This window comes from Lissotriton helveticus, chromosome 4_1 (assembly GCF_964261635.1).
Source record: "Lissotriton helveticus chromosome 4_1, aLisHel1.1, whole genome shotgun sequence".
Classification (NCBI taxonomy): domain Eukaryota; kingdom Metazoa; phylum Chordata; class Amphibia; order Caudata; family Salamandridae; genus Lissotriton; species Lissotriton helveticus.
In genome coordinates this window covers 463,962,021-463,987,241 of record NC_136063.1, presented here as the reverse complement: position 1 = coordinate 463,987,241, position 25,221 = coordinate 463,962,021, and the positions used below count along the sequence as shown (strand labels likewise).

The following is a 25,221-nucleotide window of genomic DNA, read 5'->3' as shown; positions in this document are numbered from 1 at the left end:
TTCTGGAGCCACTGCCTCTCTCCAGCCCCTGTCATCCACAAGCCAGACATGCAATACACACACCTATCAGAGGCACACTGGATGGTTAGGCAAGAAAATATCTACCTTCTAAAAGTGGTATTTTCAAACACAGAATGTAAAAATCGCCCTCATTAAAAGATACATCTTAACATTCTGAGTTCGGGCATACTAAACTTTATTTTCCTACCCTGTTCCCAGGGCCAGTTATGTTTAGAAGATGTTATAAACAAACTCCCATCTTGTCCTAATGGACCAGTTAGCCTTGCAATAGTGAAAAACTAAATTGGCCGTAATTCACTATCAGGACATGCCACACGCACCAGGGCATGTCCTACCTTTATCATAAACAACTAAGGAGTGACTCAGTGAAACGTAAATAATCGGTGAAACAGGAAAATAGTGTAAGAGTGTTAGGTTTTCTCAAAAGGCCCCCACCCGGTTCAGGTAACTACAAGATTACACAAAACAGTAATCTCAAATAACCAGGAGGTTGCAACCCAGTAGACGAAGGGTATTCACACCCAACTGGGAAGGGCAAGTAAACCTCTGTATTAAAAGGACCCTCACTCACCACTAGTTGGTGACATGCTTCATCATTGGGTCCCCGCTGGGGTGGCTGAATGCCCCCCAGTGTGCTACAATGCCTGATTTACAGCGGAGTGGGTTGGTGGTGAGTGTAACAGTGGTATAACTCAAAAAAGTGCAAAATAAGTGTGTGCAGAATTAAAAAATACACGGTTGAGACCCAACCAAAATATTTAATGTGGGCCAACCTGTATTAAGGTTAAAAACGTGAAAGGCGGACACAACTAGGTTCTAGATTAGGAAACCTGTGTCCTTAATTAATATATAAGGTCAACATGTTTCTGCTGTGAAAATGCAGGATCGCACAGCATTCGTCAGGACCACAGACAAAATTGCTCTCCGGTGGTATGTGCGCGCTAAGGCACACCCTCCCGTGAGGCACTTAGTGTGAAAAAACGAAAAAATACATTTGGTGCAATTACTCACGGATATTTCCCGTGCCGGCTCGCTGTGAGTCACAGCAGCCAAGGATACAAATAAAAGGAAGGAAAATCACTTCCTGGGACAGGGCGGCGCGGGCATTGTTCCCGCGGTGTCCAATCTGTCACACTCGCGACTCCCCGCCTGAAACCTACTCTTCGGGAAAGCCGTCCGCCCGGATGTCCTACCTTTCACATACACTGCACCCTGCCCACAGGGGTACCTTGGGCCTACCTTAGGGGTGACTGAAATGTAAGAAAAGGGAAGGCTAGGATCTGGCAAGTGGGTGCACTTGCCAAGTTGACATGGCAGTACTAGCCTGCACACAGGCTCTGCAATTACAGGCCAGAGTTACATTTTACAGTCTGCTTCTGTGGGTGGCATAATCAGGGCTGCAGCCCACTAGCAGTATTTGATTTACAGGTCCTGGGCACACACAGTGCACTGTACTAGGGTGTGACTAGTAAATCATATATGCCAATCATGGAATCACTAATCCATAACAACAATTTAAAAAGGGAGCACTTGCAATTTGGCACTGAACAGCAGTGGCAAAGTGCCAAAGCATCTAGACCAGCAAAACAGAGTCCAACACACAGCAAAACACAAGAGGCAAAGGCAAAAAATGCAGGGGAGACCCACCCAATGGTGCCAGGTCTAACACACATTTTCTGATAATACAGCTGACTACAGACACATCTTTCCACACAGACAAACATTTCCTTAAGTCTACTTCATCATCAGCCTTCAAACCTACCCTCATTCAACATTGACACCAGTACACCAGTACCTCCTCCAACAATGCCCCTCTCCATTCATTCTCCGATATGGCTCCCATATGAGATTCCTTTACCTAAGTTACTATATACTCCTTATCCTCCTCATATACGTCACCACACATGGATGGTCCCACCAAACAATTGGCATTGACAGTCGTGGTTCTAGGTACATATTTGATGTGAAATATGCATTTTTGTAAATAGTTTAGCCACTGAGCTTTGAAAGCTGTCACCTTTCAGCACCCTTAGTGGTAATTGGTAATCAATTGCTATGTAAACCCTGCCTCCCAGCAAAAAAAACATGTTGTAAAAATAATGACAACAAAAAAGGACCAGCTCATAAACAAATATTCCTCACACCTTCCAGTTATCGCCGGTGATTTGAATACTCAGGAGTTAGGGAAGTCGAAAGCGCATATTCCATCACACTTCGATTGCACCTCACTGCAGCAGCTCTTTTTAAATCACAGTTTGGTCTCAGCTTACACTATCCAAACAGCTGTGGATCCTCTCTGTCTCCCTCTACCCACCTTTAGGGACAAGTCCACAATAGACTACATTTTAATCTCGGACTACCTAGCACCATTCTTTAACAACTTTGAAGTAGACAATAGGGATGAGAGTGACCACAGGCCACTGAGTATGACCCTGCAGTAAGTGGGGAACCTACAACACAATTGAAAGTACTAGGGGTTTCAAACGGAGAAGAACGCTATGAAATTCTGAGGAGAATAAAATGGACAAACAATCTTGGCCCTAAAATCCTGGAATGGGTAACTCACAAAGAATCACATCCCACAGTCACGAGTCCAGTCTTGCCCCAGGCCTACTGGGAAGCACTCCTAGTAGAACTGAAACTAACCTAGGGGTACAAATTGGAGGTACCCAAGTGCAGGATACCCTCTCACAAGGACCCCCGATAACCATCAAATCAAGAGACCTAATCCACACAAAACGTAGTCTTACAAGAACCTTGAAGGCTAGAAGGAAAGGCACCGAAAATATCAAACATCAGGAAATAACAGCTCTCCGCGCAGCGCACAGGAAGAAAGTATGGGAAATACGCTCCAAGAAAACTGAGTCAGAGTGGGATTTTTACCTTCCTCAAAGAAAGGGGCCACATACAACTTTGGAGATATATAAAGCAACTCTCCAACACCGGCCAGATAAAAGAAAATGGAGTGGCCGCCTTGGAGTGGGTTAAACATGCAACTCAGCTGTATTCAAGCCAACAGGACATTACCCAAACTTATTCCCATCTACAATCTCCAACAAAAGATAAAGTCATTAAAACTTCTAACATCACAGTGGCCGAGGTAATCACCCTGATAAAAAACATGAGGTCAGATGGAGCTCCTGGACCCAACGGAGTTCCGCCATCTGTGTTTAAAGCCTCGCAGGGATTCTGGGCAGAGCAGTTGACAACACTCTTTAAGCACACCTTTGCCACCTCTACTGTTCCAACATCATGGAAAGGTTCAATACTTTCCCCAATTTACAAAAAAGGGGACAGCACAAAACCCGAAAACTACCGGCTCATTGCATTATTGGACGTTGAAACCAAAGCATACGCCAGAATACTTCTGAAAGAACTGGAAGCCTGGGTAACGGATAATAACATTCTTCCCCTATTTCAAACAGGATTCCGGGCCCAAAGCTCTACCACAGATAACATCTTAGTACGGGCCATCTGTCCAATCGTGCCACCCAGACATCTCAGTTACCACTGCTTTGCTGTTTTGTTGATTACAGTGCAGCTTTTGATAGGGTTGATCGCGGTAAGCTGTGGGAAAAACTACACATTTGGGGAATCCGCCAACAGCTGCTAAAAGCCATAATATCCCTACATCAGGGGACCTGGGTCCGCATTAAAATCAGCCAAACATTAGTCACTGCTAAGGTACCAACCAATAACAGCTTAAAACAAGGGTGCGTACTTGCCCCTATACTTTTCAATCTGTGTACAGCTGATCTGGGGAAAGCACGGGAGGCGGCAAGTTTATTGCCCACCAGACTGGGAATAACGCGGCTTCAAATACTCCAGTATGCGGGTGACATTGTGATTTTGGACCACACGAGAACTGGCTTACAAAAGGCCCTAAAAGCCTTGCTTGGATATAACCAACAGAACAAACTCCTGGTGAACCAGGAAAAGACCAGGGTACTTATATTTGGGAAGTACCCGTGTAAGAAGACCACGCATTGGCAACTTGGGGCCCTGCAAATTAAAACAAGTATGAGCTACAATTATTTGGGCTTTTGGCTATCGGAAGGGGCAAAACCCACAGCCCATCTGAAACAGCTGAGAAGGAAAGCGGCGGGCATCATTTTCTCTTTTAAAAGCCTTAATCAGCGACTTCATAGTCCAACTGCTGAACCTATTTTGAAAGTTCTTAAGACTAAGCTAGTGCCCTCTCTTAACTATGGCCACTTAGTTTTCCCCGGTGCCTTCAATAAGTTCCTCGCGAACCATCACATTTTTGCTTACAAAAAAAGGTCCCAGCTCTCCCCAGACAGGCCAGGAGAGCAAGACTAAGGCTGGAGTTGGGTCTCACTAGTCCGGACATTACTTGCTCAGGTGATTTAATAAAATATAATATCAGGACCACACGAGCACCAGAATTGTCATTAAAAAGACAAATTAAAATGCTCTTTGAAGAGGAGGGCTCCCCATGGCAGGTGCATTTGGCAGCAGGCATTAGATTATTTGACATCAACATCCAAAATCTGCATATCCCTGACATCCCACTAACAGCTTGGAGGAAAACAGTGAATACACAAGCCAAGAAAATATCCTTTGAAAGGGACTTGGAAAGCCTGCATCGCCAATCGAATCTCTCCTCGCTGGACTCCTCATATACCATGGGAACACCGCAACCCTACCTAGAGCAAGCTTTGACAGTCCTGGCCCTGGGAAGAATCTCTTAGATGAGACTGCTTGCTTTGCCCATTACGGATTTTAATTCAACCTGGGCCCGGCAGGATAACTCAGTGGCTTGTTGACTCTGTAACTACCATCGTAAATCCTGGCTCCATTTGTTGTGCTGTTGCCCAAAATTTGTCAGTGAGAGGTAGCGCTTGATTCTCCCTATTTGTAGGTTGCTTGGCCTACAAAGTTGCAGTGAAGTGTCCGACCTGTGCTTCTCTACTAAAACACCTCAAATTGTGGCCCGACTAGGGAAATTCACTGATGCCATCCGAGCCAAATTGAAACTGTATACTGAACTATAACTGGACTTAGTCGGCCATTGAGAAAGAGAGACTATGACAAAAACTTTCTTTCTTAAATTCTATGTATAATATTTTACTGCCAGTTAAGAAAATAATCATAAAAGTCATTTTTATTATTTTAAATCTTTTTTAAACGATTACTTTATTCTTAAATAATTGTGTGAATTCTTAACCAAGCTTTTGTTTTATTGATAGAATATTGTAACAAGTTTAATTAATTGAACAATAAAGATATCTTCTAGTGGTGAACACATCTATCAATGGTCTATGGTTAGTGCGCAATTAAAAATGAGTGCCCTGCACATATTTTCTGAAATGTTGCACACCCCACAAGTATGTTAATGCTTCCTTCTAAATATTGTAATTAGTGCTTCCAGCACCTTTCAATGTTGTCAATGCCTATGCCACACCCTCTCCTGTCCATCACTCATCTGCATCAGTCCTGCACCCAGACCCTATCCACTTCTTGGTGCTTTAATGAGTGCATTCTCTCGATGGCTTCCACCATCTTTAATTTGGGTTTCACTCCTTTACATGACAATGTGTGCCTCAAGGACTCCACCTCCACTAAACTTACATTTCTCTACTTCTACAGCAAGTCCTGATTGTTCCAATATTCCCAATACTGTCTCTAGAACAACATTATGTTACTTCCTATCAGATCTCCAGGCATGTCATCCTGGAAAAACATAAAACAACACTCCTTGCAAAACTTCTGGCACTTCTCACATTCATTAGGATTTCGTTTATATAAGGATGAGGATGTCAGTCTCCTCATATGCTATCATTCAAGTTTCTGAGGCCAACACACATGCAGAACTTTTCATAAGTCTTTCGTGTTGATCTCAATGGTCTTTGAAGGTTTTCCTGCCTGCCTTAGATAGTGCTATTTTTATAGGTTATTTACACCAGTTTTAAGTATTGTTAAACAAAAACTTGAAAAACGTTTGCTTGGGATAATACATTGTCTGGTTTAGTACTGCATATGGGGTAACAAAGCATTTATGGGAATTCCATCAAACCTCAAAGACTTGACAGCTGCAATTGTTGGTGGCAATGTTTGTTTTTCAGGATTTTGGGAATTACTTCACACTCTAAATGAGTGTTGAAGAGCCACTTTCACTAAGTTGAAAGCAATTAATTTGCTAGCTCGTTTAGAGCCCCAGAGGGGACCTTGTGAGAAACTTACTCTAGTGGCACAGGCAAATTACATGATCCAGTTTTGTATTCACAATGATAAACTTGTTTCCTATTCTATCACTGTCTGAATAATCAAATTAGGTATATGAAGTACAACTATTTCATACCACAGTTCCTTTGCACATACCTTTCCTTGTGTATCTAACCTACTATTAGTTGCTGTTGGATTGTTCACACTCCTGTATCAGGCAAAGTGTGTCTCATTACCTAGTGCCAAACTTTATACCAAGACCAATTACTGTCCATAAGTTAATTAAATACTTGCAATATTCTTTTGCAGCTAAGTAACTGTATTAATACCACTTCTCTGTGGGTACGTTTCATGACTAGATATATAATATGGACCCTCTTTACAAATATAACTTTATATGTGTAGATTTCCTAATGTGTAAACTTAGTAGTGCACTTAGTATTGGCTTTACACTTTTTTGCTATTCACCATTTCTGAGTGTACATTTACCTCTATGTTCAGACTTACATGTTTCCCCTCCTCAAAACAGGTGATGGAGCCTGCTAGAGCAGGATTCATGTGTAAAGTTATTAATACTAACTTTTCACATGTAGGCAGAAATCTCCACAGCCACCTGGTCGAAGATCTCCATATAGTAAAGTATAGGGGAACAAATTGAACATTACTAATATTTAAAAAAAATAAAAACATATTTTAATGTAACATACAAAACGTACTGCACAGTAATTCCCCAAATTAAATGTTAATAGATAATTGAATTAAAAAAATATTAACACATGTATACTTATTATTATTTAAAGTAATTGTAAAAAAAAATCACACCCGTATTATCATTTTTATATTTAATTACTACTTAGTACATTTTATTAAAAACTTATGTTTGCATATTTGGAATTTTTTTACTAAAAGTTCCAAATCCTATTTAATTAAAAGTGATTTTAAATTGAAAATAATTGTTAACATTTAAACACACACATACACACATTCACATATATTAAAATGCTTAAAATTAAAAAGAATTCATTTCATTTATCATTATTTTTCCTTTTCAAGCAGTGTGTATAAAACTATATACTGTTGAGAGGCTGGTGGGGCTTGAGTTACAGCTCAAAGCATACACTTACTTAAAGGATTTACTAGGAAAAATGCTAAACAAATAGGAATGTTCTTAGAAATTAAATTGATGATTATGCATTTCGATCCATGCACACATCAATCTCTCCACCATTGATCTTTATGCCGTTCATTATCCTACATGCCTTTTCAGCTGTTTCTGGTGAATCAAATCTGACTGTTCCACAACCTTTGGATTTTCCATTTTCCATTTTTATTTCTGCAAACATCATGGTTGTCCGCGCTTGGGAAGTATGTTCTCCTTCAGCAGGTTATGGATCACATCAAGCAAGGTTGGCCTCATTAGGGACATCTTTCTCCTGGTGTAAAACCCTTTGCACAAGTTTCCGATGATTTGTCAGTTGTGAATGGATTCTTGCTTCATCATGACTCATTAGTTCCTCCCACTACTCTTAGGGAATTATTATTCAAGAAGAGTCATGAAGGTCACATGGGTCTTTCAGCCACCATTCGCAATTTAAAACTGTTTTACTGGTGGCCAGGTCTTAATTCCCAAGTTAAAAAATGGATCTCTGATTGCAGCACATGTTTAATTTCCGATAAGCATTGGAAATTATCTGAACCCAGCCTACACATGGTTCCCATACCTGATTCTCCATGGGATAAAGTTGCTCTTGACTTTGCGGGGCCTTTCAAACTCCTTCCCAGCAATAAAAGGCATCTTTTAGTTCTGATTGATTACATGTCGAAGTGGGTGTACTTTGATTTTGTTTCATCACCTGATACCAATGCTGTAATTAAAATTTTTAAAGGTATTTTTGATATTGACGGTCCACCCAGAGAACCGGTAACCGACAATGGCACACAATTTGAATCTCACCAGATGCTGAATTATTATTATTTTTTATTTTTTTTATTTGTCCTCATCTCCACCATGGTTGTAATCTGTCAGGACTGTGGACAGAATAGAATGGCATATTGGGGAATTGACATGCTGTCTCAGTCAAAGACTGGTAAGGGTATAAATGATGTACTGATCTGCCAGAACCCTACAGCTATGTCATTCACCCAGCCAATCCTTACGCCTTGTTACCTGTTGTTCAGATTTTACCATTAGCCAGTTACCACCATTACTTTTAACACCAATTCGCCGAGAAAAAGGGCGGAGATGTTTTAGCAGGGAGAGTATATCATGGCTTTGCAATCATCGGACCTGGGGGAGACAAAAAAAAAAAAAACAGCTCAAACTAATGGGACCAACCGAGTATATGCCAAAAAGCTCTTTTATCTGGTTTCCCGGCCCTGGCGAGATCGATTTTAGATATTTGTAACATGGAGGAACACCAGTCATGTAACGACGGAGGAGAAGCCTCTTTCCACTGCTTGCAGATTTCTCTGCGGGCCACCAAGATGGAGTAAAACAAAAGATTGTTAGCAGGACTTCGCACTTGATCCACTACACCAAAGATTACCAGCTGAAGATCTATAGCCACTGTGGATCCAATTGAAGATGTTAATTTGTTGCCGATTGAATCCCAATATGACGTCAAGTGTGAACACTCTTGTGTGCGTCTGAGGCTGCCGCTAAACCGCACCGGGCACATGCCACTGGTTCCCCTGTTGAAAATTTAGACAGTGTTTGGGGAGAGTAGTAGGCCCTGTGAAGGGTAAAAAGGTGGTTCCTACGGAGCCAGGCTGGTTTAACTATGTCCCAAAGAACTTTACAGGAGATTAGCCATAATTCATTTACATTCAAAGAAGGCAACAAAGAGCTCCATAATAATACTGGGAGATTGAATTCCCCATCAATCTCTTCTAAGATTAGGTTATACCAAAGGGACACCTCCTTGGGTGCCAGTGTTTTATCAAGCAAAGAGGACTCCAGTTGGCTACCTTCTCCTAGGGGCGGACTGAAACGAAGCTGAGCTCTAGCTGACTGTGCTTGTGCCCAGCTTGATATTTGCAAAAACTTAAATCTAGAAAGGTTGGGGCCCACCTTGCTCATTAGATGTTCCCAGGAAAGCATGGCCCCTTCCACAAACAGGTCACCCCATGTTGAGATTCCAGCATCTATTAATGGAATTACCAGTGAATCGTTTGCCCAACCTGGGGGGGCAGGGAGATCCCATATAGGAGATCTGTTCGAGTGGTATCCTAGTTTAGTAGCAACTCTAAGATTGAACCAAGTTCTTGCTAGGCCCTGTAGCACCTTCAGCTTGACCTTCTTGAAAAATTTGGGGTCTCCAAACTTAAAAAGAGAACCAGACTGCCCCAATACTTCACACTGTAACAATGCTGTGAATATCATCCCTCTGCCATGGTCTAATGGAGACTTTAGCAACATTCGGGCATGTGTCATCTGAAAGGCCCACGCATATATCTGAAGGTCAGGACCAGCCAGACCACCCTTCTCCCTGCGACGCCTTAACTTCTTCCAGGCTATTCTTACGCTCTTGTTCTTCCAAATAAATGAAGAGATGTCACTCTGCATCTTAGCTATTAAAGTTGTTTCAAAATATAGTGGTATACTGTTGAAAATGAAAGTCAACTTAGGTAAAATAGACATTTTTACAAGATTTGCACGACCCAGGACTGTCAGTGGGAGATGCCCCCAAGCTCCCATTAGCTTCCTACATTCTTTAGCAACTAAAGCGAAGTTAGTAGAGGCAATCAAGTTAATGTCTTTAACAATTCTTAAGCCTAGATATCTCATGTTATCGCTTAATTGCTCAGAAAACCCTGTTGCTTCGCTGTTCCATGCCATAACTTCGGTCTTGGAGGCATTAACCTCGTACCCTGATATTTTACCGAATTCCAATGCTAAGTTTATGGCTGCCGGGAATGCGGTACTAATATCTGACGTCATGATCATAATGTCGTCTGCATACAGGGACACTTTTTTTCCCAATCTCTATATCTGAAAGGCATGATGTTATTGTCCTCCCGAATTTTTTGAGCAAACGGCTCGATATAGAGATCGAAAAGCAGGGGGGATAGAGGGCAACCCTGCCGAGTGCCCCTTGTAATAGTAAATGGGTCTGACAGGCCGCCATTAACCAAGACCTAAGCTGATGGGTTATGATAAAGGAGTTCCACCGCTCTGCGGAAAGCCCGACCCACGCCAAATTTTTCCAAGGCCCCCGACAGGTACAACCAATTGACCCTGTCGAAGGCCTTGGTGGCGTCAAGCGTGAGAATTGCAAGTGGCATAGAGGAACTAGTTGCCATGTCGATTTCTCCTATCAGGTTGTACGTCAGCTCAAAGAGCTGGCGACCCTTCACAAAGCCCTTTTGGTTGGAATGTAGGACTGAGGGAACAACCTCTAGTTCAGTTTGAACAAGTAGCAAGTTGGCCTCAATAGATGCCACTTCTTGGATATACTGCCTCCTACGGAAAGTAGTTTTATTCTTGATAACCCCTCGCAAGGAACACTTAAAAGCGTCCCAAACAGAGCTAGAGCACGCAGAACCAATGTTAACTTGAAAAAATTCTTGTGCTTCTGCTCTAATATACTCACGATCATCTGGGGATGTAAGAAGGGACCTATCAATAGACCATGACCTGATCGGAAGTTGTACCTAGTCTTCAAACTCTAGAAGAACTGCAGAGTTTGTTATAATGGACAGTGGTCCTTGTTAAGAAAGAAATTCAAAGAGTAAATATAGAACGCAATGGATTCTATACAGCCTACCAAGCCGGTATGCTCACTGACTATTTAAAAGCAAACAAAATACCTGTGGGTCTCCAGGTGCGTAACATCCCTGGAATGTTTACTGATAACCCCAAATATATTAACAGCTTTAGTTATATAGGAACAACCTGCTCCAGGCACTGAATGGTCTTAGGAATTGATACAGCCACAGAAGCTTTGAAAATTCTAGAGCAAGAATTAGCTGACATTGAGAAACAGATAATAGGCAAAAGCTCGCTCACCGAGGGTAAAAAACTACTTCAACAGGTATAAAAACAATTGAGGATTTCTATAGACTAAAAGAATAAGAAATCTGTCAAAGTAAAGAAAGATATTAACTCATACGTGTTAGAAAGAACATACCCTTACTTACAGAAAGACGACTATTCCAACCGCACCTACTCTAATCCTCAAAATACCAGACCTTGGGGCAGATTCAACAGGCACATTTACTTAGTGGGTTTTTCCGATACCTCTGCTGAATCTTCAGATAGTTCAGACCAAGGAGAAGCCCCTGGCCCCTCTACCTGTCCTCTGAATCAAACTTTTTTAGGCAGAGGCAGAGGAGAGAACCAGAATCGAGGTTGTGGCAAGCGACAATGGTACAATCCCCCAGGCGAGCATCAGACATGCCGGCGATTTTACCAGTGGCAATGGACTCAGACATGCCTCAAACCATTCCTAGTTTTAATCTCTGAAAGCATATCCTTGCCTCCTCTGAACTCTCATTATTAAGCAAAGGATTATCATTCGTACCCACTATCAAACCCGATTTCCTTGAACTCCAAACCAAACTGCTCCATTTTTTTAGACGTATATGTCTACATGCATTCTTTTTACAAAGCCCCTCCTCCATAGTCACCAGCAACACACCATTCCATCCACCCACCACCTTCTTCCTCAGTGCCAATATGATTCCGAGTGAGGTAGTCACATTTGAAAAAATTATAATGAAAGATTTATCCACCATTGAAAATACCAGACGCTTCATTCCATATAACATCTCACTAGAGGAAAAAAAAGCCATTGATACATTAAAAAACAATGACTCATTGATAATTAAGTCTGCCGACAAAGGTGGAGGGATTGTCCTAAAGGAAATAGATACGTACAGGGGTGAGATCCTACACCAACTCACTAATACGGATCATTATTGTAGGCTTCCCACCAACCCTACTCCTGAACTCCAGAAACTGATCCTGCAAATAACTACCGACGGTAAAGACCAAGGTTTCCTTAGTCAAAAGGAATTTAAATTCCTGAATATTAAGTCCCCTTGCACCCCAGTAATCTATACCTTACTCAAAATCCATAAAAATGAGACCACACCTTCTGGACGCCTCATAGTTTCTGGTTGTGGCTCCATTTTGGAGCCCTTGGGTCAGTATGTAGACTACTTCATAAAAGACGTCATTCCCCTCACAGAATGTTACGTAAAGGACAGCATGTACATGATAAAACTGGTGGAGCACCATCCCTTTGACAAGGAATTCGACATCTTGTGTACATTAGACGTAGAATCGCTCTACACCAATATACCACAGGTAGAAGCGATATGGGTCATTGAAAAATTACTGGATAGTAGACCACATCCACATAATGTCCCCACTATTTTCATACTACAATTATTGGAAGTATGTCTCACTCAAAACTTCTTTTCCTTTGAAACTGAATTCTATCAGCAGGTAAAGGGTACCTTAATGGGCGCGCTTTTTGCCCCAAATTTGGCCATTTTGTGTATGGACCATCTGGAAACATCTAGAATTCTCACCCAAAATAATCCCTTCTCTGAAGGTATCACTATGTCGAAACGCTACATTGACGATATTTTTCTAATTTGGCATTCCACTGAAAGCAGCCTCTCCCAGTTCCTTCATTGGCTCAATAACAAATGCCAGCGCCTTACTTTTACACTCACACACAACAGATCATCCATATAATTCCTGGATCTCACCATCTACCATGACAACAAAGTACTTATCACCAAGCTATATCGCAAACCTACAGAAAGAAACACATTATTAAAATATGACAGTAATCACCCCCGAGCACTCCGTGATTCACTCACCTACTCACAATTCTTACGACTCAGGAGGAACTGCTGTCATAAGGAAGACTACTTCCATGAAGCATCCATACTCTCATCTAAGCTACATGCCCGTGGCTACCGTAAACGATTGGTATGCAATGCTCGCAAAAGAGCTTGGTACTGTCCACGGGAAGTACTCCTTACCCCCAAACTCAAGACTAACTTAAAACGCATGGTATGTGCTACCACGTTTTCACCAGTATCAAATGCCATACGCAAATCTATCCTAAAACATTGGACCATACTGAATGCAGGCACTCTGACCATTGATCGCCCTATGTTTGCCTATAGATAGAGCCGCAACATAAAAGACCATCTAATCAGAGCTCTCCCCATCACCAAACCACAATCCACGCTTACTGAACTTTGGGGATTCACTCCTTTGATGGGACATAAAAAGTGCGACAACTGCATTGTGTGTGAGTTCACTATTGAAGGCCAAGATTTTACTTTCAATTATGTAAATATGAAATCTAACAGTTTCACGAATTGTAATTCTTGAAATGTACTCTATGTAGTACAATGTCCATGCAAAAAAATTTACATAGGCCAAACAACGAACCAGGATATGTCAGCACAGGAGCCGTATCCGTTGCAAAACGCTGAACGCACCCCTTGTGGAACATTTTGTAAACAACGAACATGATGAAAATGACATTAAATGGACAATCATCAATCAAATTAAACCACCACCTAGGGGAGTGGATATTGCCAGTCTTCTAAACAAAGAGGAGCTCAAATGAATTTTGCGCACTCAGGGTATGAAAAATGGCCTTAACAGGATTGAGAATTGGACAACCCTCCTGTGACACCATTACTAACTTTTTCCAGAATATAACTTGTTCTCCTTTTAATGCCTCCACTGCAATTCGAAGGCTTTTTTTGTATACTCAGTTTCTGCTAAATATGCACTCCTAATTTATACTGTATTCAGTTTCACAAACTGCATATTGTCACTTTTTTTCATGACCTTCTCTTTCCCTACTGTATCACTTGCGATCCACACCCAAGATGGCCGCCCACTCGTCCAATACAGAACCTCCTGGTTGAGCGCCCTTCTAATTCTTCCACAGCTATTTGCACTTCCCTCCACTTGCAACCCACACCCAAGATGGCCACCCACTTGCTTAAACATGACTTCGTGTCTGAGTGCCCTTCCTACTCCTCCTCAGCTATGTGGGATTATATGTACTTCCTTCCTTCACGTAACTTTAAACACTCCTGAGCCCTCGCGCACAGGCACACCAACACAGAGAACGGCGGGAACACAGTAATCACCGGTTTCGTATGCCGATTCCTCGACCGAGCGCTTCTAGAACCCCTGCCATTCGGCGTCGCTCGTCCTACCCATCAGCAAGGTATGTTCATGTCCTTCGCAAGCCTTGGTATTGGTCCAGTGCTCCTTAGCAATATTGTAACAATCCTGTGCAAATTTTCCTCCTTAGGTCACCTGCACCCCGCCAGGACTGATTTTCACCTATTATACCAGGTAATTCCCTGTGCTCTCCACTCACTAATGATTGCACGCCTCCCCCAGCTTTGCCTTTATTCATGTTTCCTTTCCCCCAGAATCCTGCATTCCACAGGGAAGGAAACCTCCACTTCGCGGATCACCGAGTCCGTTCCTTGCACAATTAGGTAATTTTTCCTCCGTTACCCTTATTTCACCTAGCATGTATTTTTTTGCCCATTGTGGTCCTTGATTACACCATGCTCCCGCTCTGGTTATACCTAGTGCATGTGTCTTTTCCAATTTTTTCAATTGTTGAACCCCCTCACCCGGTATCTAACCTTCTTTCTATCAACTCAGCGCCAGCACCGTTTTATCTCACTTCCCGCATTATTAGCACGTAGCTTGAGTTCTATAATTGATCAAATGTGCAGCAATATGGTTGGCCTCATTATGTACCATTCCAATTCACACCAGCCCGGTTTGAATATCACAATTGGCAATGTAATTTCGAATTACGCATTGTGAGCACGTATATTGGAACTGCATGTATTACAAAATAGGTACTAAATTCCCTTTCCCTTCCATTTTCCCCCCAATTTCTTTATGTTTTCAATTATTGTTGTTTTCTGACATAGTGTTATCGCAGGCTCACAGTACATTTTGTCCTGATGATGATCCCAATTATACCTTGAAAGGGATCGAAACGCCGTTGACTTTTTTAAAAACAGCGTACACACGAATAATTGTATTGCAAATGTGTCACGTGTGTAGCCATATATCAAGCTTGTCACATCATGAATACTTATGAACAAACTCTTCTTCTGTTTCGCCTGATTGTTTCGAATTTTGCTTTGTTTTCTTTATGATTTATGTTGTTTAAACTGTCACCCTATCACCTTGTCACACCTTTTATGTATTGTTTTGGATACAGGACTGTTCCTACTGGATATTGCAACTGTTCATGGACAGAAAACGTATTCATTTATATTAAATTGTCTATCCGGCTGGGTAGACTGCAAAGAATCCATTGCATTCTATATTTACTCTTTGAATTTCTTTCTTAACAAGGACCACTGTCCATTATAACATACAACTCCTCACAGCACCACCAGTGTTTCTCCTTTTAGATTATTAACCAACAGACTTGCCAGTTCATATTTATCTCCCGCATGGGTAAAAGATTTGACTACCTCTCCCTGCCATTCTCAGGGCAGTTTGGAAACAGTAAAGGATATGTTCAAGCAAAAACATGCTGCTGTTTCAATTTATCATAAGAATTTAAAGAACACCAAAGGTGTCTTATTTACCGTTGGTGATTGGGTTTTAATAAAAAAACAAAAAACAACAGGATTAAAAAAGGAGAATCCATGTTCACTTTACCTGGCAGGGTTATCAGAGATTCTAAAGGGGCAGTTCGTTTGGATGGTCGAGGGTGGTGGTACAGAAGGAACCCTTTTAGAATTGCTGCTGCACAAGCTTTGAAAATTACTTTTCCCCCAAAAATGGTCTTTGTTTGTCAGAGTTTTATGGGGAAAATGCTGGTATGGACTTTTATTTCGACAAACCTGTATCCTCTTCATCGGAAGGTGATGTTCATGTTAATGAGGGCATGTGCACTGATAATTTTCCTCATGTTTTTTCACCATCTATTGAATCCAGACAAAGTGGTTCCACCAACTTGCAGTTGTTACCTGAACATTGTTTAATTCTGGGGACTTCTCATAGGTTGCCTTGCAATGTTTCTCTTCCTCAGAGGTTTAGAGATTATTAATTAATGTAATTTCACATTTCAACATACTGTTATTTATTTATTCATTTATTGATATTTTTCATTCTGTGATGTGTCATTTATTAATTGCAATGTTATAACATGTTTTTCTTTTCTGGCAAAATAAAGGGGGTGATGTTGTATTGACATTTGACCTTGTTCCTTTAAGGACAACTGGTCTTGCCCATGCGCTTGTCCTCGGGCGCTGTTTGTATTTAATGTCCACTTCACATTCTGGCGTTCTTATCCGCTCTGCTGAAACTGTTTACTTTGGCAGTTACGACGAGGGCACCAGAATGAGCGGTTGTGGGTTGCTTCTTCTCCCACGCATCCTACTTCAATATACCGATTTTAAAGTGCCATCTGCTACCTGATTCTCACTTTAACAAGTATGTAAGTAGTAGTGTAATATTATGAAAAAGCGCAGTTTGTGAATAGTCCTACACTTGTTTAGTACTATCTACTGTTAACGGGGAAGGGTAGCATTCTAGATGCCCCTTTTATACAGTCCTGAGATTTATATTCATTGGTTGTGTAAGGTTGTTTGTCTGTGACTGCTTTCTAGCTCTTTTCTCTCTGAAGACTGTGGTGTATGCTATCTTAAATTTCTTTGTGAGTGAATCACATTATCAATATCAACTTTTATCGATAGAAGTTATATTTTGGTTATATTATTACATTAATGATATACTCATGGCTATGTGTGATTGTTTGGAAACATGTTTAAATATGCAGTTGTGAGTAATTTTACAGTTTCATTTTTGCACTAATACATTGTATCGCATATTGAAAATAGAGAATAACATTTTAACCTTCACATATTAGTGTTTTAAAAGTGAACAATTTGTTCAAATTTCATTTCACAGGAGCTATTGGCGCATGGACTCAGTAATGTGATTTCTTCCTTTTTCTATTGTATACCAAATGCTGCCGCCATGGGCCGTACCAGTTTTTTATTAAGCAATGGTGCAAAAACACAGGTAAACATAAAGACTTCTATGAATATTGTTAATCATTATTCTTTTTCTTATACTTATTCTTATCATTCATAAAGACAATACCACAAGCAACTTAATTCTGAAACACTGACTGACATACCTCTAAAACATTATAAAAGTGCATTTAAGATTAAAGATATCTGGATCTACTCCTGCAAAGCATTTACAAAAGTGACATTATAGGCATAGATCCGTTTACTTCTACGTCATAATACCACACATTTGCCTAGTACTATGTGGGGTATGTGCTATGCAAGGTATGGGTAAGCAAAGGCATTCGTTGCAAGAAAGTGGAAGCCGACAATCATGTTGTGAGCATTCAAAAATTCTTCTCCAACCCATTCCCACCCTGTCAACGGTGGTAGTTTTAAACCTGCCAATGGCTGGCATAAATCCATAAAAAACGGAGGGACAGGAAAATGAACACACTGAAGCTCGTGGGTCTAAGGGAAAAGGGTTTGCCTGCAAGGAAATATATTTCCCCATGGACAATACAAAGGAAAAGAAAGAAAGGTGTAATTTTCACGGACACTTCCTTTCTCCAATAAGAATTTGTACTGTATGTACAATTCTGCCTTTGAGAAATGCCTCTGTAACAAATAAGTTACTTATGTCCCAGTAAATTGCTTGCTGCAGCTTTTCAGGTATGCCTTTAGAAAGTTTTGGGAATTCCACATAAGTGTGAAAGAACATTCAATTAAGAAAGGAAATCGCCAAGCACAGTTTTACACTGGTCATAGAGTTTGAACTGACATATTTACACAAACTTGAACATGCCTGTTACTTTGAGGATTCAAAAAAATCCTGATAGACACAAATTGTAGGTCAAAGCCTGTGCCAGTTTCTTGTTTTGTGAATCAGCCTCATAGTTGTGTTAGACCTGTTGGTCAACTGAGCATTGCACAATGTAAAGGTTTTTCTTCATTCTCCATAAAAATCCAGAGGTCGATTCAAAAAGATAGTCTGGAACTTGCTGCCAAACAGGGTCCCCTACATTTTGAGTGAATTCTGGATTTTCTTGAAATTGTTATGTTGTATTACCAGGCATTTTTAAAGTGCTCATACACCAGAAAGGTTTCATGGCGCTCGGGCAGAAGAGGCAAGGGACTCAGAGCTTATCCATAAGCCTGTCTACTGAGCCATGTTTTTAGCAATGTCCTAAAGCTCTATAGGAAGTTGTGGCTCTAATATATGGGAGAAGAGAATTCCATATGTTTGGGGCACTTACAGCAAACCTTGTGCCACCCAGTCGCTTTGTGTTGTACTTGAGGACCACAACCACATTTTTATGAGCAGAGATAAGGTTCCATTTGGGGGTATAGTTCCAGATTGTGGAGGTCATAAAGGTAGTATTTTGGCCATGATGACATTTAAAAATAATGCACCCAGTTTTAAATAAGGTCCCCTGGGCGACTGGCAGCCAGTGTAATCTTGCCACCAGAGGTTTAGTGTGACAATATATAGGCTGGCGCCAAAAACAACCTGCAACCTGGTTTTGAACCAGCTGCAGCTTCTGACCTTAGGAAGTCCCAGATAGAGTGAGTTTGCATAGTCGATACTGGACATGACCGAATTCCAAAAGGATTCAACCAGTTTTCCATAGATGCTGAGATACATGCTTCCACTCAGGTGTTTTCAAATATGTAATTATTTTGGAGTTCAGAAATGTAGCTAATGCATATTTCCATATGCCTTAATGGAATGCTTTAGTATATTTGCACTGTTTTGCTTTTTTACATGAAAAGTATTTTCCACTTGGAGAAACACCTTTTCCTAGACAACAAGCGCTATTTGGGATATTTCCACCCCTCTTGCAACATCAAAAGGGATTTACTCCTGCCATTAACTGGAGTAACCTTTGGTTATTTGCAGGCAGGGAAACTACCTTTAAAAGTTTTGTGAATATCATTAAGGCCATGACAATGTGTAGCCCCAATTAGGGTGTGATATGAATCACACATGGTGCAAATCCCATACTGCAGGGGTAAATAGCACCTTAAATAAAATTGAGTATAGTATTGGAGCATTACATGCAGATTTTTGTGCTTATCACATGAAAATCGGCATGTCCTAATAATTGCCTGGCATTTTTCCTATGTTCATTCTAGGTTTGACCTGCCAAAATTTAAAACTTATAGCCCTGGCACACATATTGCTATATGTGCTAGCACAATCACCAGAGGGCGCCCCTCATTTGCATGGGGCATGGCCCAATGCAAATGAGGGAATCCCTTTGCCTCTGCTCCCACGCCGTATTTTAGACGTGAGCGCAGATGCAAAGAAGCTGTCAGGAAGTGCTCTGACAGTGCGCCAACTAAAAGATGGCACACTGTGAGTGCGCTCCCTGATGGCAGCCATCCGGAGGGAAAAAGACGGGTCCTATGGACCCCCCATTGTCACTCAAACCTCCTTGGCCACTTGAACAAGCCCAGCACAATTTATCAGAAAATGAGTTATTCAAAACTCCGAAACCTTGCCTTACACTCGAAATGGTAATATCCAGGGGCGGCTCCTCCGTTATGGCAGAGGACTGTTGCCCCACTGTTGAAAGGCAGCAAGTAAAAAATAAAGAAACCATTTTATTATCATTTTATTTTATGCTCACTTGGCTGAGTCTAGGTAGCGCCGGGGCCATGGTCTGTGACAGCAGCAGCCAAAGTGGAGGGGTGGTATGTGCACTGTAAGTGCGCATGTCAGTTTGGCCGGCTGTTTTAGGAATGGCCAAACCGACATGCGCACTTACATTTCTCCAACCCAGCTGTCTTGCACAGCCGGGTAGGAAAAGAGGCACAGGCTTCCTGTCCCTAACTGAGCGGCAATTCAGCCTGCTCAGGCCAATCCCAGCACTTCTCTCGTGCTGGGTAATAGCATGAGAGAGGCGTCTGGATTGGGTCGGGATGTGAGCAGAGGAGCACCAAGGTGGCTGGAGCAGAGGAGTCCCGAGGAGGCGTCCAGGAACGGAAGGTAAGTTCTTTTTTTGTATTATTCCCTGTGCAGCACCACCAAGTTTTCGTGGCAGCAGCCCCCACTGGTAATATCTAACTTGCAACGTTCACAAGAGTGAGTTTTGTTACCATTATTTAATTTATTGAATGGATTTCTGCCACGACCTTATTTGAATGTGTTTGCATTGTTCAGGTGTCATTTAGCGATGTTGACTTTTATCTTATTTTTTAGGTGGCTTCCCTTGTATCCTGTTCTGTGATACTTCTTGTGATCTACATAGCAGGTCCATTGCTGTATTGGCTACCAATGGTGATGATTTTACTAACTGGTATAATGTACTGAATTGAAGTAACTTAGAGCCAACACTAGATGTTCTTGCTTTCAACATTTTAGCGAGAACCTATTGACACGCTATTGACTATTTTTAGGTTTGGCCTAATGAATGTCATATCATTTTTGAGGCTAAGAATAAGGAACAAAAATATCATTTTTGAGGCTAAGAATAAGGAACAATTAGTGTAATTGCTGGATTTGTGATTGGTTGAACTGATGGGGTTATGCTTCAGGGGTGGATAAAAGATTATTTTCTATATCATCAAAAGGAATATACTGGTTTCATTTATCTGACATTGGCGGACAAGAGTTGTGTCTGGAGAGCATTTCATGGCATTTAAATAACCATTGTAAAGAGCCTCCGTGTTCGAAGAAAATGTTCTTCTTTGTGGCCTATTGCATAGATTTATTGCAAAAGCCACTCACGTGCAAACATAAACACAGCCATTGGACAAACATAAACAAAGACTTAGATAGCTGAGCAACCAAAGGAATGTAAATGTTTAATCAGCTTTGTTAAAAAACGCAATCTTTTGAAAAAACGGTAGAAAAACAAATATATGTTTAAAATAGAAAAAGTAACTTTCTACAAGTAATATCATGCAAATTGTAGCTTGCAACTAAGCTTGCAAGCTGCAATGCATGTATGCTTAGCTGCATATTTCTAGATCTTTGTTTTAATTTAGTATATTATTGCTTTTAGAAAGTTGTAGTCCTTGGTTGCCTGATTGTACAATTTACAACATTGATGTATAAAACGAAACCCCAGAACTAAGTACATGGTGTTGGTAAACACTAAGGGGCCGATTATGATGGCGGACGGACCTGAGTCCGTCCGCCACCATAAAGTAGGGGGGAACGTCCGCATGGGCAGCGGCGTTCCCCCCGTGAAGATTAGGATGTGACCGCCAGGGTGGCGGTCACATCCTCTATCCTTAACATTGCGGCAGGTGCAGCTTCAAGCTGCACCCGCCGCAATGTAAAAAATGCATACTTTGCTTTTGTATGCAGAAAGCTGCAGGCACCGCGCGGTGCCTGCCGATTTCTGCATACAAATGCAGGGGGGTACCATAGGTACCCCCCATGTGCACCCTCCACCCCCCTTCACCTAGGGGGCCCGCAACGGGCCCCCGCAGTGAAGTTCCACATGCTTTTCTACGGCGGAAAATCCGCCGCGGAAAAGCATCATTTGAAACGTTTCCTAATATGGTGGACAGTGTCTGAGAGACACCTCCACCATATTAGAGCTTTTCCGCCGCGGTTGTAAGCCAACCGCGGCGGAATAGCTGCGGACAGAAAACAGGACCCACCAGCCATCCTAATGTGGCGGTGGGTCTCTGGTGGGTCCGCTGTGGTTTTTCCGCATCCTCTGGGCCGGCGGTGGCTTCCGCCGGCCCGGAGGATGTGGAAAAACCGCAATCCTAATAGGCCCCTATATGTGACATTGGCTAGCCCTTGACAGGGAATTTTTATGCATTGCAAGACAGAATTGGCATCCAAAGAGTGCAAGGACAGGATTTTATTGCAGATCTAAGTTTTCACTCACTCATAAGGGATTTATTCAATGAAAGTCAGTGGACTGACTATTTTCTTCAGTCTTTAATGCGATTTCCTTGCAGCTGTGCTGATAGTGAAGTGGGCTTAATGGACTCCCTGGCTTACACAAAGCATTCAGCCATCTGTAAGTCTGTCCATCCCTCTATTTTCAAGTCACATTTTTGTTTCTGCAAGAGTACATGACAACTCTGTTAAAAGCCTGCAAGAGAGTGGATTTGCTTTAGATAAACAGAATGTAGCATTAGATAAAGACAACTTGTACAATATGGTATGCCCATTTAGTCTATATTCATGAGAACACATGCCAGGCACTTTAAAGTCTCCATCTTTGCCTTTTCTTACACATATATTTTGTTTGTGTGGGCCTCTTCAGGTACCCTTTGAAATATTATTACTGCTAAGAACTGCTTTTTACCTTTTATTTGTGCTATTTACTGGGTTTCTTGCCAACAAACCCCCCCCTAAATGATCTACAGTCAGATATTTTACTTTACTTTTTTCTTCCACGCCTGTTCTGAGGCTGTACATACATTCTACAACCTTATTGTGATTATATGTTAATTGGCACTCATTACATTCTAAGATAAAGCACCTACCACATAGAAATCTTTAAGATGTACTCAGGTTTATCACCTATGTACTTAGTATTCCTGAGGGTATGCTTAGATTTTCCATCCATCACTTGGTAATCTGCCAGCAGGAAAATTAACTGATGGAAAGCAGGTGAGAAAATAAGTATCACTTAGATAGCCACACCCCATGCCATGTACTCCCTGATATATTTTACACTCATATTCTATACTTTGTTGTCTTTCACTCATCCCACTGGCTGTCATGAAGACTAATGTATTTCATCACCTATTAGCAAAATAGATGTCAAGGATTAAATGGGCATTGGCATTCAAATCTTTTCTCCACTTCGAACTTTACTTCCTCAACTGTGGAGCTAATGATTAAGGGTACCTTAAGCATCCATCCATCTGCTCACCCATCACTAAATCGGTCCTTTCTTCTGTATACCTGTAAATGTATCTAATTCTGCTTGTGTGCTTTTTGAATGCAAGTGTAGGACTGGCAATGTTGGCATGGATAACTGTATGCTCAGGAGTCAGTGTGCATGAAGGACTGCATATGTATGGTATGAACAGTATATTTTAATATAAACATAGTTGGTAATAGGCAGAAATATTTTTTAACACAAATCCATTCTTATAGTATATGAATCCTGAACACAGGTGTTAGAGTCCCTCAAATTATTTGCCACGTGCGTTGTTCTATTATGTGAAGACCTAGGGCCAGATGTAGGAGAGCAAATACCGGTCGATAACGGCCGAATTCGGCCGTTACCGACCGGTTTGGGTTGGGTTTGGGTTTTCACATGTAGGGGCCATTATTTTACAGAATCGGTAAAATTACCGATTCGGTAAATTTACCGATTCTGTAAAATACCGAATCTGTAATTTTACCGATTCGGTAAATCCAAATGTAGGTGACACTCCTGAGAGTGTCACAGGCCCTTAAGAGTCGGTATTTTACCACCCAATCCTATTGGGTGATAACATACCGAATCCAGGTGTGCATGCACATCTGTGCATGCACACTGTGCAATGTGACACACAGACATGCCCTTAGGGCATGTATGTGTGCCACATGTCACACATGCCTTTACTTCGGGTGCTAGAGGGTGTCAAAGTGACACCCCCTGCACCCTTGCAACATTCGGTATTTACCGATTCGGTAAATACCGAATCGGTATTTCCCATTGATTCCTCAATAGGAAATACTGATTCGGTATTTACCGAATCGGTAAATACCGAATGTTACCGATTCGGTATTTCTGATTTAAAAATTAGCTACATCTCCCTCCTTAAATCGGTAAATGTCCCTCACCTACATCTGGCCCCTAGGGCCTTGCCCTGGTGTGAGAGCTGTTTTTTTCACCCATTGAAGTTAACGGTACTCTGGCTGCCATTAACATCCGGGGTGCTGAATGAACAGTGTATATGGTTTGAAGCCAGAGAATCCCCTGGGTAATAAAATAATTACATGGTTGGTTCCTCCAGTAATTCCTCATTCTCTCTGCAGTTTCCCCATGCATCTCAATTGCTTGTAGCCACTGAAACCTCTGGGGGAATAGAGGTATATTGCATTTCCACATATCATGTAATACCCCAGGGTGCTATTAATTGTGCAACCATCCCCATCAGCAACTCCGGGTAACTTGCAGTGAAACGCTTAGGGCATCTTTACGATGCTGGTCAGACTCTTGTCTAACTGGCACCATAGCAGAAGCCGGACCGCCTGACTAGAAGTCGGTGGTCCCGCTGCCCTGATTACAATGTGACCGCCTTCACAGGGGTCGCAGTGTGTATATTTTCTATTGCAGCGTGTGCTGCGGGCTACAACACATGCCCCGATAGAAAATAAACACTTTAGAAACATACCTGCACCATGTGGGAGGCATCATGCGGCGCCCGAAACAAGGTTCAGGGATGGTTAGGCAGGCCCCATAGTGGCCCTGCAAGGGACCCCCAAAGTCACTTTCTGCCTGCCTTTTCATGGGGGATGAACCGCCATGTAAGGCCCGGCGGAAAGGTACATTGCAATCCCTACATCGGTGCCTGAGCAGGCACACCACTTATTTTTGGGACTACTGACCCTCAGATGCACCGACGGGCTCCTTCAGCCTGTTGGAAGCACCGCGGATGGTCCCTCCACCCGATGCCTCCACCCGCTGCATCATAATGCGGCGGGCCGGCCATAGGAGCAGATTTCAGTGGGTGTGACAAACCAGATAATATGGTTCAACATATTTTGAGTGGTAGCTGTTTTCCAAATGTCATTTTTGTAATCTTTAAAATGAGTTATCTAACTTCAGATTTGAAAATGGGAAGGGACTGAAGAGACTGATTCACAAAAACATCTTACATCTCTGACACACACAGGGAAAATTGTGGTGTCTAAACATTTCATCAAGTATGCTTATAAACCATAACGATATGCCTATTTGTGTTCCGTGTTGAAGAAAATGTGCAGGTGTTTGTGGAATTCCACACTTGTGTTTTTTCTCTATATGAAACGTGTTTGCTTTTTGTAGGTTCTCT

The 25,221-nt window shown here is 41.8% G+C and overlaps 1 protein-coding gene across 2 annotated transcripts in view; it reads left to right on the top strand.

Moving 5' to 3' along the window:
- The window catches only part of SLC26A7 (solute carrier family 26 member 7), a 699,592-nt gene that overhangs the window by 555,062 nt on the left and 119,309 nt on the right, over nucleotides 1-25,221 (top strand). For both annotated transcript variants that reach the window (XM_078687052.1, XM_078687051.1), the window contains exons 8-9: nucleotides 17,150-17,263; nucleotides 20,459-20,536. In XM_078687052.1, coding sequence (XP_078543178.1) covers nucleotides 17,150-17,263; nucleotides 20,459-20,536 — 192 coding nt within the window. The remainder of the gene's footprint in view (nucleotides 1-17,149; nucleotides 17,264-20,458; nucleotides 20,537-25,221) is intronic.